The sequence below is a fragment of the Rattus norvegicus genome, chromosome 14 (genome assembly GCF_036323735.1).
Source record: "Rattus norvegicus strain BN/NHsdMcwi chromosome 14, GRCr8, whole genome shotgun sequence".
In the NCBI taxonomy this organism is placed as follows: domain Eukaryota; kingdom Metazoa; phylum Chordata; class Mammalia; order Rodentia; family Muridae; genus Rattus; species Rattus norvegicus.
The window spans coordinates 5428908-5444566 of record NC_086032.1 but is presented as its reverse complement, the minus strand read 5'-3'; the positions used below and the strand labels follow the sequence as shown (position 1 = coordinate 5444566).

The window sequence follows — 15659 nt, the reverse complement described above, 5'->3', positions numbered from 1 at the left end:
CCTCATAAGAAGGGCATGGTGAGGAGTCTCCATGACTACTGCCTGCAGTGAGGTACTGAGAGCTGAAGTACCTCAGGGAGCCAGCCTCAGAGGAGCAGGGTCTCTGAGGAGAGTGCGAACATCAGACTGTTTCCCTGCAGGGCCTGCTCTGTGGCCTAGTGAACCAAATGGGATTTCTCTGATGGGAGTCACAGTGAAAATGCCACAAGGATGATAACCTAGAGATGCTGGTTCAAAGAATGGGAGGTATATGGGAGTTGCCTGAAGCACTGGGACACTGTCTTCATAGTCTCCCTGTGGTATCAGAGGTCAGGATGGCCATCACCTCACCTGTGCTTGCTGGACCAATATATGGATGTATAATGAGGACTTTTGTTTCTGTAGACATGAGCACACCAGTGGATACTACAGAGTGTCATCCTATTTCTTTGGGAAATTGCTGGCTGAGCTAATACCCAGGAGACTGTTGCCAAGTACAATATTTACTCTTATAACATACTTCATAGCAGGTGAGCAACAAGACCAGAGAATGCGTCTTTAGGCTTTGAGGAGCATGTTTTGGTTCTTACAACTTCAGCAAGCCTTTGAAAAGAAAAGCTTGTCTCCACTGCGTGATATCTAAAATGATGGTTCAGTATCAAGTAAAATCTCTGAGATGTGTTCACAAGGAACCTCCAAAGCTGTTTATGAAACTGCATTCCCGCTAAGAGATTCTGTGCATTATAATGAATGTAGAATTAAGCCACACATTTGAGGCAGTGCCAGTAGAGCAAAACCATTTATTAGATAGCTATCCATGTGTATTGTTGCATACATACAGAAACACGCACAAAGTCACAAAAACATAAACTCACTAACACAGAGACATACATCCTTATACACAGAACACACACATACGCACACACACACACACACACACACACACTCATGCATGTACTCACACTCACAAAAGAGCATAGCCACACAGTGACTCACACACACATATGCACACACACTCACACATGTACACAGACACACTCTCACATACATGTTGTAAAAATTATTTAAATCTCTGCCTGGGGTTTCTTCCTCGTCTTTGGTTATTGACATCCCGGATAAAAGACACATTCACAGCTTCTATATTAACAATAAACTCTAAACTGCACAGTGGCTGGACAGCCGTCTCTCCTCCATGCTCTTGGAATCCACTCGCCTATTGATAAGCCTGAATTATTACTTACAATTACTATATCCCATCTGGGCTTCTCTTAGCTCCAATTCAGCAGCCCTTAAGGCTGTGCTGCCTTGACCCTTAGCCTATGGTGGCCTCTTGACCTAGTTAGGGTTTTACCTCTGTGAACAGACACCATGACCAAGGCAAGTCTTATAAAAGACAACATGTAATTGGGGCGGGCTTACAGGTTCAGAGGTTCAGTCCAGTATCATCAAGGTAGGAACATGGCAGCATCCAGGCAGGCCTGGTGCAGGAGGAGCTGAGAGTTCTACATCTTCATCTGAAGGCTGCTAGTGGAAGGCTGGCTTCCAGGCAGCTAGGGTGTGGGTTTTATAGCCTAAGTCCACAGTGACACACCCACTCTAACAGGGCCACATCTACTCTGACAGGGCCACCCATTCTAATACTGCCACACCCTGGGCTGGGCACATACAAACCATGACACCTTTCCTTCCCCTTCTCTGGAACATTCTTCCTCTCCCTCTAAGCCCATTGGAACCTAAACCTCACCTATGTCTCTTCTGCCCACCTATAGGCTGTCAGCATCTTTATTCACCAATCAGAATTGACCTGGGGACAGGGTCAAAAGGGCTATGTGTAGACTCCAGGTCTTGGGGACCACACTTTACATTACAATAGACAGTAAAAGACAAAAACCTCAACTCACACATAGATATAGACACATACACATTCACACACACTCACACACGCACTCACTCACACTAAGGCACACACACACACACACACACACACACACACACACACCCCTTCATAAGCAAGTACTGATAAACTTTAGACTTGTCTTTATAAGTAAGAGATTTATTAGGATCACTCATTTAGGTCATGGGATGGCTTATGGGTAAATATGCTTATCCTGCAAGCCTGACCACCTGAATTCCATCCTTAAAATCTACAATGGAAGAGAGAGTCACCACAGAGAGCTGTCCTTCACTACGCACATACACAGCATGACATATGACCACCATGGCACATGCCCGCCATGACACATACACAACAACACTCATGTATGATACACAATTATTAACAATAACCTCTATTAAAGAATTAGGCATGAACTTCAGCTACCCCAGACCCCAACTTGTTTTCCTGTGACTATTATAAAAACACAGGATTATGTATGACTCATCCCTCAACTCCATAAAGCTTATGAATCAGCTTATGAAACTTACTGCCCTCCTGTATAGCTGTTGCATGACTTCCTAGGAAAAAATAAAGTTGGAGGTAGCCTCCCATCATCTAGGTATTAACATCTCTTCAGGCTTGTTCAATCCATGCAGTTAAACCAGGTATTGGGATAATGATGGAGGACTTACCTGTGAGCCTATGGGTGTCAGAAATCCTGGGTGGGGGCAAGCTATCTCTGGGTGTGGGCAGGTTGGGGAGGGCTGGAGCACAGGATCTGCTCCTGGGTGCAGATGTGCACTAGAAGGAATTCCCTTGCAGCTTTTAATATTCTTTCTTTGTTCTCTAGATTTGATATTTTGATTATTATGTAGCAGGGGAATTTTTTTCCTCTGGTCTATCCTGTTTTTGTTGAGAATATTTCTGGGCCTTGGAGCTAGGACTCTTCTCCTTCTTTTATTTTTATTATTCACAAGTTAGGTCTTTTCATATTATCCCAGATTTTCCTCGTGTTTTGTGTTAGGAATTTCTTAAATTTAACATTTTCTTTGACTGATGTATCATTCTTTTTTTAAAATCATAAGGTTCTCTTTTCCATCTCCTATACTCTGTGGTGATGCTTGGGTTGTTGTTCCTGTTCTCTTTCCTAGGTTTTCTGTCTGCAGATTTCCCTCAGTTCGTGTTTTCTTTATTTCTTCTATTTTTGTTTTCAGATCTTGAACAATTTTATCCATTTCCTCCACTTGTTTAATTGTATTTTCCTGTATTTATTTAAGGTATTTATTTGTTTCCTCTTTATTTTTTTAAAGATTTATTTATTATACATAAACTATAGCTGTCTTCAGACACACTAGAAGAGGGCATCAGATCCTATTTCAGATGGCTGTGAGCCACCATGTGGTTGCTGGGATTTGAACTCAGGACCTCTGGAAGAGCAATCAGTGCTCTTAACCACTGAGCCATCTCTCCAGCCCCTTGTTTCCTCTTTAAAGGTAGCTATCATCTTTATAAAACTGGACTTAAGGTCATTTTCTTGTGCATAGGTTATGCTATGATATCTAGGGATCTAACACTTGCTGAAGTAGGATCATTTGGCTCTAAAGGTGCCATGTTACCTTGTCTCTTGTTGACTATGCTCTTATGCTGGTCTTTAACCATTTGTTTGTCCCTGGATGTTTCTGTTGTAGAAGGTATTGGGAAGGTGTTCCTCCAGTGAACACCATCGTGGTTGACAACGGAACTCAGGGAGCATTGCACATCTCAGAGCATCTGGGTGTGTCCTAGGTGGCACAGCCAACAGGAGATAGGGATAGGAGGAAGGGTCTAACCTGGATGTTTCTAGGGTAGCATGTCTGTCAAAGGCAAGCAGGTAAGTCACTGAATAATTGAGCTTGGTGGATGGCAAGTAGCTCCATGCCCTGTTTTACTAATGAGGTTGCCTTTTCCCATATGGATGTAGCTTTCGTTAAATTGACAAAAAGCCAGGTCAATTCTGATCCCAATTTCCTTATTAATGCAACCATAATAAACTCAGGGAGTGTAGACATAAACATTTTCTATCGGTGATTCTCCTGTGGGAGAAGGTAGTAGAATTTGAGCCATTCGTGTTGCCTGTAGCTCTCCCGGTCAGGATCTCATAAGTTGTTCTTGATTACGCATAAAGGAAAAGAGGTATTATATGGAAAGGTATTTCTTGGCCAGTCTGAAAATAAAGCCATATGGTGGGGCGTGAGAGATGACTCATCAGTTAAGAGCACTTGGTACTCTTCTGGAGTTCCCAGATTTGGTTCCTAGCATCTGTATAATGGGACAGTCTTCAACTGCCTGCAAGGACAGCTCTCTTCTGGCCTCCAAAGGCACTTGCACACGTGTGGCATACATTCCCAAACACATGTAGATTCAAATAAATAAAAACAGAATAAATATTATAAAACACTGTATGACAATATTATGTAGTCACATGGACGGAAACAATGGCATTGGAGACCCAGAGTTGAGACTAGGGTGGCCATAAAACTGTTATTAGTTTTCTTGATAATTGAAGTGAGAACACTTCTTTGGGCTCAGTACCTGGACTGACACACTTTTTTCTTTCTAAGGACTAAGAACGAGTGTGCGGGGTTTCTTCACCATGACATTTACCATCATGATGCTGGCTTATTCTGCCAGTTCCCTGTCACTGTCTTTAGGAGCTGGGGAGAACGTAGCAGCTATAACAACACTACTGGTGACCATCTACTTTGTGTTCATGCTGGTGAGTGCAAACTGTGTTTTTCTAAGAGGAACATTTTTCCCTGTATTCCTTCGTAGAGCTGGAATTTGCTTGATAAATCAGTACTTGGGACGTGAAGCCATATGCTAAAGCCTATTATGGTCTGTAGTAGAGAAGGAGCTGCCTTTCTTCCTAGGCTTTGTACTACTGCTCTGTTAGTACTGGGATGCAGTTAACACGCCCTTTCCAGTGGGTTCTTAAAAGAAATTTTTTGAGATCATCTTAGAAACCATAATAATTTGGAATTCAGTAAAGTGCCCTGGGTGGCTGATTCCCTCACAAAGGGAGCAGATTGCTGCCTTGCTTTCATGCTGGTGTAAGAGATTTGCTGTCATGTTAGCTACAGCAGAGATGACCTGGTTTATTCACTGGTCTCTAATGGGAAAGCAAGGGTCATGAGAATGCAAGTGTTCATCAGGAGGAGGCTATTTCAGGGCTCTCTTGTGTCTGAAAAGCATTAGAAATAGCAGGAGATTTCAGAGTCCTCAGTACTAAGTCAGTCTCCTCTGTTAGCATACGTCTGTTCATCTCTGTAAAGTTGTTTTTTCAGTCTTGCATGTCCATAAATGATACCCTTAGTGTATATGAATCAACAGACAAGCGAACCAGATTCCACACTTTCCCACCAAGCAGAGCAGGTGAATAGAACTATTGATTGTGCTAATAACTATGTCATTTCTTCTGGTGCATGAGCTTCTTGTAGCTTGGCAATGGGAGATGCGTGGCTTTGAGAAAGTGCTCAGTTTGTTTCTATTTCCTATCTATATGGTCATATACATATGGCCATCCAGTGATGTAAATCTTCAATAAATATGTTTTTAATTAAACTTTGAGAGCTGTATAAATGCCTATAAGGTGTGTTGATCAAGTCTACCCTTATTTCTCCTTCCCAAATTCCTCTTCTGTGGGGATTTTTGAATGAGAAATGCCTCTAAGCCTTAGGGGACGCTGGGTTCACAATTGCTGCGTGAGGAAGGGACGTGATGGGGGAAGCATGTTGCTCGGGCAGGTTTTGAATGGTCGTGGTCCTCCTCACTTGCTCTTCCCTCTGGACTCTGTGCATTCATGTGAACACATGAGCATTTGCCTTCCTGATCCCACATCCGTGCCTGCCGCCTGCCGCAATACTGCCCTGTCGAGACGGCCTTTTATCACTCTGGAAACTTAAGGCTGAGCATACTCCTTCTTAAACGAGTTGCCTTGTCCATGGGGCTGTATCAGCATCAGGAAAGCAGCTGCTCCATTTCCTATCACGCTCACCACTCCTCCCATTCTGCCTCATGCTTTGCTTTTGTGCTTTTGGTTTTTTTTTTTAAGATTCAGTTACTTTACTTATGAGTGTCACTGTCTTCAGACACACCAGAAGAGGGCATCGGATACCGTTACAGATGGTTGTGAGCCACCATGTGGTTGCTGGGAATTGAACTCAGGACGTCTGGAAGAGCAGTCAGTGCTCTAACGGCTGAGCCATCTCTCCAGCCCCTGCTTTGTTTTGATAAACCCACTGGGTCTACTTAGACTGCCTATGTGTTTCTGTGTGGCCATAGCCACAGCACCAGACATGAAATTTCCATCTTATAGAGCAGGCTATGAACACCATCGGAAAAATGAGTGTGTGGTTACTGCCATTGTAGTAGTCTGTGCAGTGCCCCACACCCTTTTTGCCCAAGGGAAAGAAGTCGAAAAAGGCAGGCAGGATGGTGTCTGTCCTTGGGCATACTTCATACTTGTAATTTCATCACATGAGTCCTGTGATTGCTTCCAACAGATTTCAGCACTTTTAGCTCATTGCCCATAGTCTACAGCACCCAACTGAAATGTTGAGTCACCGCACACAGGAGATAAAGAAAAACTGATGAAAAGACCTGCCTATTACACCAGGACTTGGACCCACAAGGTCTCGCCTGCTGGCATGCCCATAAACCAGTGTCTATAAAGGAACCTTTGGCATTTTGGTTCTTAGAGCTAAAAGCCTATAACTTGAGCACTCCTGTTTGAATATAGTGATGGCATTTTCTCCTCAGTTATTGCTTGGGTACTGGACTGCTAGAACATGGGGCAGTCAATTCACATGACAGTAGTGGACCTGTTGATCTGTAGGATATTGGCTTTGCTACCATCACAGAGCAAGGACTCCAAACATAGCAGAAACAGCAAGGCCCAGGAACCGCTTCAAGGAGCTCTGCCCATCAGGCTGGCAAGAAATCAGGTTCATGTTAGTCACGCTCATCCTATCCCAGAGTGTAAAAGTGAAGTCCGGTCACCTTCTAAAGCCCAGAGCTGCCTGTGTATTATGATGGAGTATTACAAAACTATGAAATGCAGTTCTTCAGTGACTCAGGAGCATTGGGTGAAGGGTGGGAGATGAATGAATATGTCCATATAAATAAGAGGGGGGAAGAGTGTGTGGCTCCTTGCTTTTTCTCCTGTGTGACTGTGGTATGTAAGGGACGGTAGAATATGGGCTACAAACAGTAAGTACACCCCCTAGAATATATGGGGGAATTTCAAAAGGACTACCCGGGAGATTGTGATGTTAAACTGTCCCCTGGAGGTTGCCTCACAATCTGTGTAATAGACTGGCCTTTGTGTGGGATGAGCTGGCCCAAACCACAGCTTTCCCTAATGCTGTCACTCCTGTTGCTTTCCAGCCTGCCCTCTTTGGTCTCACTGTTGCTTCTGCTATGTGGAGTTGTTTGATTCCTAAATTTCATATGCATCTGCAACAATTTCAGTCTTCGCTTAAGACATCGGAACTAAGGCAGCGCTGAAACGAGTCTGTGAACTTTGAGTGTGCTCTTGAGCAAGAGCAGCTCCTTGGGTGGCTTCTGCAGGGCTTCCTCCTCCAGTCCCTATCTTGCTCTAGCAAGTTGGCAACCATCCACTGCTTAGTACCCAGAAGCAAGCAGGCTTCAGCCAGCTTGAGGCTGTGTGGCTTCTCCATCCATAACCAAATCTTGCCTTCACCTTAAAAGCACTTTTTGTTTTACCATAAAGTTGGACAGGATCCCTCTATGTTGATAAGCTTAAAATCTTAACGAAACTCTGGTTAATTGCTCAAGTCTCTTAGAAATGAAACTTCAGAACGATGGCTCCAGATTTGCCATCTTTAAAGGGTTACTAAACAAAGGCAAATGGTGGCTGCCCAGCTAGCCTGTTGCTTCTACTGCCAGGGCTAAAAACCGAAGTCCCTGACTTTACCAGACTCAGAACTTCTTTTGCTGTCAGAAGGAAGCCTGCAGAGCTCTTTGTGGACTTTGTTATTGTCTACAACAAGCCTTAGACAGACAATGAGGTTGCTACCACTGAAGTTCCTATCACCAACTTCTTTCATTGGCATAGGAAAAATGCAAAGTCTGATTCTTAAAATGAATTATCAGTAAGTAAACCTTCATTCTGTGGCTACAGATCCTCATACGATTGCTGATTGGACATGCTAAGATATGGGCACCCATAAAACAGAATCCCTAAAACAGAGGCAGAAGGAACACCCATTCAGAGTCTGCCCCACATGTGGCCCATACATACACAGCCACCCAATTAGACAAGATGGATGAAGCAAAGAAGTGCAGGCCGACAGGAACCGGATGTAGATCGCTCCTGAGAGACACAGCCAGAATACAGCAAATACATAGGCGAATGCCAGCAGCAAACCACTGAACTGAGAATAGGACCCCCGTTGAAGGAATCAGAGAAAGAACTGGAAGAGCTTGAAGGGGCTCGAGACCCCATATGAACAACAATGCCAACCAACCAGAGCTTCCAGGGACTAAGCCACTACGCAAAGACTATACATGGACTGACCCTGGGCTCCAACCTCATAGATAGCAATGAACAGCCTAGTAAGAGCACCAGTGGAAGGGGAAGCCCTGGGTCCTGCTAAGACTGAACCCCCAGTGAAGGTGATTGTTGGGGGGAGGGCGGTAATGGGGGAGGATGGGAAGGGGAACATCCATACAGTAGGGGAGGGGGAGGAGTTAGGGCGATGTTGGCCCGGAAACCTGGAAGGGGAATAACAATCGAAATCGAAATGTAAATAAGAAATACTCAAGTTGATTGTGATTGGTAAATAAAGATGCCAAAAGTCAATGGCTATGCAGGGCAGGCAGAGGACAGACTTAGAATTCACAGGCTTGGGAGAGAGGGAGGAGGAGGAGGAGGAGGAGGAGGAGGAGGAGGAGGAGGAGGAGGAGGAGGAGGAGGAGGAGATTGGCCATTCATCGGGGGATGGTCAGGAGATGCCATGCCTGGGAAGGTGTGAGACAGCGCGCACGTAGCCACCACGTAGGAGTGTGTGTATTTCATCAGGAACCCAGAACAGTGGTTGGGTAGCAAGGAACTCAGAGCAGCTGCTACCACTGGGGTTGATTTGAGTAGTTTAATGGGGTACAGCTATAGTCCCTAACCCCTCCAACATGTTTGAAATTAGAAAAAATAAGGCCGCCACTCATACTTAACCTGACGTGCTTCTTGCTGAGATAATGAAAATCACCAATTTATTTCAACGACAACAAAAAACAAGGATCAGATAAGCGTGTTATGATTATCTATTTAAAAGATTGCTTTGTACTATTCTGTATCCTGACGGTAAAGATATGGTTGCATTTTTTCATTGCCTACGTTCAGTCGTCAAACACCCATGTCAGGTGGAATTTTTAAAACGTAAGTTAAAAGAAATTATAAGAATATAAAGATGACGCAGGGAAGTGAGTGACTTTAACCCTAACATTAGGGCGGAGGCGGGAGGATCACAAAGAGTTCAAGGTCAACCTGGTCTGCATTGTACTGAGTTCCAGGACAGCCCATGCTACATGGAGGAACCCTGTCTCAATAACAAAAACAACAACAACAACAACAACAAAATAATAAAGGAGAATGAGGAAGAGGCAAAGACTGATTTTTTATTAATAAAGGTCTATATATGAAGATTAGTGAATGTTCCCAGAATGGAAAGAAAAGCAAGGAAGTTTATGCAAGTGTCCAAGTAAGTTATTTAAGATATGTAAAAGATAAACCTTAGAGATGAGAGACAGGATATTACAAATTGTAAGCCAAAGATCAATGCATTTATGTCAAGTCTGTTCTTTTTTTTTTTTTTTTTCTTTTCTTTTCTTTTTTTCGGAGCTGGGGAATGAACGCAGGGCCTTGCGCTCGATAGGCAAGCGCTCTACCGCTGAGCTAAATCCCCAACCCCGTCAAGTCTGTTCTTAAATCAACAGAGTTCCTTCCCATAAGGTACTGACCAATCATGCTAACACTTATAAACACTGGCTTCTAAAGCTTTAGGCAAAGAGTTTCGATGATCACAGATACAAAATAAAAATACACGTAATCAAGATAATTGCTGTTTTTAACCTTGTTAGATTTAACTACTTGAAAAACAGAACCCAACCAAAAAAACATTTTAAAATGTCTGAGCTTTATCTACATGCCACACAGTTAAAGGGACAAGGCTGGGAATGCTGTCTTATTTCCAACAAAACTTGAAAGACGCAGCAAAGAGGGTAAGATGTTCAGAGAGGACAAATAGCATTCTGTCTTCCTACGTCAGACAGGATGCAGGACAATGAGATCCCTCTGATAAACGGTCTGTTTCCGAGAGGCCGTAGAGTATTGAGGCTCTAACCAGCCTACATTTTACAAGGAATCCACTGGGGACCCCAGGCTGTGGGTGATGCAATATAGAGGTTGGGATTGTGCAGGGTTTGTGCTGGTTACTTTTTTGCCAACTTGACACAAGGTACAGTCACTGGAGAGGAGGGGATGTGAGTTGAGAAAATGCTTCCGTTAGATTCTTATGTAGGCAAGTCTGAGCATGGGATGGTTCTGGATCAATGATTAATGTGGGAGGACCCAGCCTACCGTGGGACAGCGCTGTCCTGGGAATGTCACCCTGAGGTGTATAGAAACCATGGTTGTGTGCCAGTAATCAGCATTCTTCACCATCTCTTCTTCATCTCCTGCCTCCAAGTCTCTGTCTTTTTCCTGTCATGGCTTGACTTGATAGATTGTGGTCAGGGTGGGAGAGGCAAATCAACACTTTCTTCCTCATACTTTTAATCATGGTGGCCTTATCACAGCAATAGGACATCAGGGGTATAGAGTCAAAAATAACAAGTCCTATAAATAATGAGTTTTATGGATCCTTGGAAGTAGCGGTGGGTATATGATATTCAGTGTTTTTCCTAGCAAGGGCTTCTATTACCCTGATGAATAAAAGGCAAGTTACAGAGGAAAGCATTTATTGGGCTTATGCTCCCACATCACCATCAATAAAAGAAGTCAGGACAGGAATTCGAACAGGCAGAATCCTGGAGGTAGGGGCTTACACAGAGGCCATGGAGCGTGTTGCTTACTCATCTGAACTAATCACTCACTCAGCCTGCTTTCTTATATAACCTAGGACAACCAGACTGGGTGCGGTCCCACCTACAGTGGGCTGGGCCCTCCTACATCAATCACCAATGAAGTAAATGCCCTACTGACTTGTCTACAGCTGATCTTACAGAGGCATTTTCTTAATTGGCACTCCTTCCTTTCCAAGGACTTTAGCTGTGTCCAGTGGACATGATATGAGGCAGGCACAGTGTTTTTCCAGTATGTATTCCTAGATGGCAATAATTTTACTAGAATAGTCACTATAATTGGCCTGTCACACTGTCAAAGATTCAACTACTCACACATAGACGGTCTATGGAACAGTTAGTGCTTCTGTTCTGATTTAGCTCCATCCCCTGAATTATTTTGGATAAACTATATAGCTAATAAATTATACATTGTAAGAAATCTAGAAAGGATTTTAAACGTGTAGGATGGGTTCATTTAAAGTTTAAAAGATGCGCCAAGTTCACATTCCATTTTACATACAATGTAAATATCTATAGGATTTGCCTTGTGCAGAGTGGGTTGGCAGGCCTTTTGCTTTCAAACCCCAAAGAACCTTGGCTTTAAGGAATGAACATTTCTGTTTAGAGTTAACTGAAATGTATATATTTTTTTAACAAGCTGGTTTGAACAGAGGGATGTAGGGGACTTGAAGGAGGAGGTCTTTCTGTAGAATGTGTAGTCACTGGACTGGTTCTAACTCGTGGTTCTACTCTTTGTAGTTTTTTTCAGGTCTGTCACTAGATACAGGCTTCCTGCCTGTACTCTCGTGGATTCGGTACTTTAGCATTCCTCATTATGGATTTAGGGTAAGTTGTCTTGTTTGCTGTATTTGCGTCCTCCAACTGTAGCAACTAAAATGAATGACCCAAGTCCTTTCATCAGCTATAATCTCCCCCTGCCCAGCTCTTGCCCAGGAACTTCCGTCCTGGAGCTAAAGATGAACAAAGTCCTATTTGTTTCACTTAGCATAAGGTCACTGAGTCATCAGGGGTTTTCCCCAGTCACCCGTTAGCTAAGGGTTAGAGACTCTGGAAATTAAACGAAACAGAAGCCATGCAATGCCCACAGCCATATTGACTTCAAAAGCTTTCTCTGAAGTAAAGTGGTGTCTTAATATATTTTTACAACCAGTTTCGATGAAAATAAGGAAGAAAATACTGTTAGCATAAATCAACATTCATTTTATCAGCTGTGTTGCTTTAGTTATAGGGTTTACAGGGTTATGGAATTGGGCAAGGACGAAGATACCCGTGGTGACGTAGTTAGAGAAGCCACACATTAATCCAGTGGACGCATCATCATCTCAATACTAAAACTCCTGGGTGTGGGGGCAGTGGTGGGAGACACTGCTTAGCTGGGAAGACTGTGGTCTGAGTGCTTGGGGTTGAACTTTTTTTTTGCAAATTACAGTAAATATTGAACTTGAAGATATAGATGTATTTGTTCTTTGAAAAGTTATGGACATATAAATAATTTGCCTTTCCCCGTTCCTGCTTATGCTACAGGCTTTGCTACACAACGAATTCCTGGGACAAAACTTCTGTCCAGAATACAACACAGAAGAAGTCAGTAGATGTCAGAACTATGTAATGTAAGCTTGAGTTTAGTGTCATAATGGGGCATGGAAAGCTTGTAGACTTAGAGAGACCTGCCTGTCTAAGGTTAACCTCTGTCCTTTGCCTGTTCCCCGGAGTGAATCCCTGTACCACAGAGGACATATGAATGGGTTTAGACCCTAATTCTTTATGGTGTAGATAATATACAGAAATGGTTCTTTGGGTCATCGGGGGAAACACTTTTGGTATTTTGACTGTGGATTTTTGAGTTGCTTGTTTCAGAACATTGGAGTTTGACGTGGGTTGCTTTGATAAGTTAGCAAGGACATAGCGTTCCTAAATGTACAGGATACGGTACCTGTGAGCTGGCCCTGATACAGTCAGGGCAGCGAGGGTGAAATGTAGTGAGCTTTGCCTGTTATTCAGGGTCTTCTCTCTGCCTCACACTCTGGAAGACTTCAAGAAGTCAAAGGCTGGTGTGTGTGTGTGTGTGTAAAATGTCCTATCAGGAGATATGTCCTGCAATGAAAGAAACACATATTTCAGTATATTGAAAAGGAAATCTCATTTCTGCCTAATGCTATTAAAATGAAAATAGAATTAGTGTATTGTTTTAATGTTACAATTTCTTCAGTTTCTACTATTGTTTTCATTGATTTGATTTGGATATATAGCTTAGAAGAAAATATGCCGATATGTTAAATCTCTTATGGATGTTCAAAATAATAATGAATAATAGCAACACAAATTTGTGTTTTGAATTGCTGATAAGAAAACCACTGTGGGGGCTGGAGAGACAGCTCAGCGGTTAAGAGCCCTGACTGGTCTTCCAGAGGTCCTGAGTTCAATTCCCAGCAACCACATGGTGGCTCACGACCATCTGTAATGGGATCTGATGCCCTCTTCTGGTGTGTCTGAAGACAGCTACAGTGTACTTATATATAATAAATAAATAAATCTTAAAAAGAAAAGAAAAGAAAACCACTGTGGAGAGAGATCTCATTTCTCATGTCTTCTTTCTCCTGGTGTAGTCAGGCATCTTTCAAATACAACTTCCTTACCAGTTTATGGTCAGGAGTAGGTAAAGTGAAAGCAGAGGAGGCCATCTATAGACTTCCTCCTCACAGGTTTGTCCTCTCAAGGGGCTGAACTCTGCTCTTTCAGCAGATTTGTGAACTGCTAAATTCTAAGTGATACAAGGGAATGGAGAGTCACAGCAGTTGTAGCTGCATGCGGACTTCGCAGCATCAGCTCCTGTGCTAACCTGTGTCAGGCCCACTGCATGCTGCTGTGCTCTCACTGCTACCACAGACTCAGGCTGTCACCTGTGCTTCTGGGGATATTCTGTAGCTAAGCATCTGTGATTGTCACTCCAGTCTTAGTACAGGAGCAGACAGGAATTCATTGACTCCTAGCTGAAACTCTTGATATCCTCTGGTCCCAAATCTAGAATTCCATGCTTCTGTTCTTGTGCATGACTGTCTACTGGGTCAGCAAGATGCTGACACAGCTTTTATCTCCTTGGAATGTCGGTGTCATTAGGAAGCTGGGGTTTTCCCATGTGTTTACCCTTTGTAGAGAGGAGCATTGTAGGTGTAAAAATGAATGGCATTGTTGGGTCTACAGAGTTGGGTCATAGTGTGGCTCTGAAAACTTCCCAAGTTTATTAGGACTACTTCCACTATGCTTTTGTGTTGCTGTAAAATTATTTTTTAAAAATGCTGTTTTTATCCTGCACTAGATCTGGTACCTTGGTACCCCAAGATATCTGGTAGACATCTTCATCTCAGTCAGCAAACCATCTCACCTGCTTTGCTCTAACCCATATCACACTGCCAATGGCCTCTCTCTGAGCCTGGCAACACTTTCTCTACACATCTAGTTCCCAAGGGAGGTTGCCACCATGCCAGACATACACATCCCAATTCCGTGATGGCCCAGTGTCTCCAGGGACCACATACTCTCTTGAATTCAATTAAATCACCACATGAAAGAACACACAACACAATAACCTCTGATCCAATTGATAATATATAATTGCACACCTAGACATATAAAGCCCTGTACACATCCATCCCTTAAGAATACTCATAACAACCTGTAAATGTACAGAGAGGAATCTAACATCCACCTCCATGTTTTCTCGGCTGCTTCCTCTCCCTCTTGCTCCAGTCTTCTCCTCCTCTCTAAAACTTTTCTCCCACCCATCCTTCCTTCTCATCCAATGACAGCCTTTCTCCCACCTATCCTTCCTTCTCATCCAATGACAGCCTTTCTCCCGCCCATCCTTCCTTCTCATCCAATGACAGCCCTCGTTCTATCTTGCGCCTGCCTTTACCTGCATAATGACATCATCCTATACTTTTGAGTAGCTGTTGCAGGTATACCAATTTGGATTGTTTATGAAATTAACTAAAGTACCAGATCCAAGTGGATTGGTTGGCATAATAGATAATAAAATTGTAAGCATATCATAACAGCTGTCAATTAAATAAAGAAATGTTTAATGGTGTGTCTTAACTGTGAGTTTGTAGATGGAAGGAAGTAAATGCACTGAATAAACTCTGACATTACCTTTGTGTGTGTTGAATTACAGATGTACTGGTGAAGAATTCTTGGAGATCCAGGGCTTCCATCTCTCATCGTGGGGCTTCTGGGAGAATCACCTGGCCTTAGCTTGTACAATGATTATCCTCTTAACAATTACCTATGTACAATTGCTACTTCTTAAGAAAAGGAAACATTGCTAAATTACCTTTGTGTGTGTGTGTGTTTTCATATTTAAATTTTTAATTCATTTGACTGATCCTGACATTAAACAGAAACCATCTTCTTTTTTTCTATTTCTTTTAATTTTTTTTTTGTACTGTAAATTCAGCAAACAAACCTGTAGCTGACAAGGTTTAGGTCCTATGGTGGGAATTTTCTACAATTATTGAAAGAGATATAATTCCAGTAGAGAGCCAGGACTGTTCCACAGTCCTCTGACACAAAACCTGCCTGCAGAGAGCTGGTCTTCCAGGAGCTCTCTCTCTCCAAAGATCACAGGCTCCCAGGCAAAGGGGCCCACAGGAAAGACAAGCTCCAG

At 43.0% G+C, this 15659-nt stretch overlaps 1 protein-coding gene across 5 annotated transcripts in view; it reads left to right on the top strand.

Annotated features, from left to right (window-relative positions):
* Nucleotides 1–15325, top strand: part of Abcg3l1 (ATP-binding cassette, subfamily G (WHITE), member 3-like 1) — a 52707-nt gene extending 37382 nt beyond the window's left edge. For 3 of the 5 annotated variants that reach the window (XM_017599095.3, NM_001004076.2, XM_063272892.1), the window contains 5 exons: nt 385–509; nt 4456–4610; nt 11735–11821; nt 12521–12606; nt 15168–15325. In XM_017599095.3, the coding sequence (XP_017454584.1) occupies nt 385–509; nt 4456–4610; nt 11735–11821; nt 12521–12606; nt 15168–15321 (607 nt within the window). In that variant the 3' untranslated portion in view covers nt 15322–15325. Of the gene's footprint in view, nt 1–384; nt 510–4455; nt 4611–7279; nt 8016–8036; nt 8531–11734; nt 11822–12520; nt 12607–15167 lie in introns of those variants that run through there. The other 2 variants (XR_010057347.1, XM_017599096.3) reach the window with 2 other exon arrangements.
* Nucleotides 15326–15659: the final 334 nt, after the last annotated feature.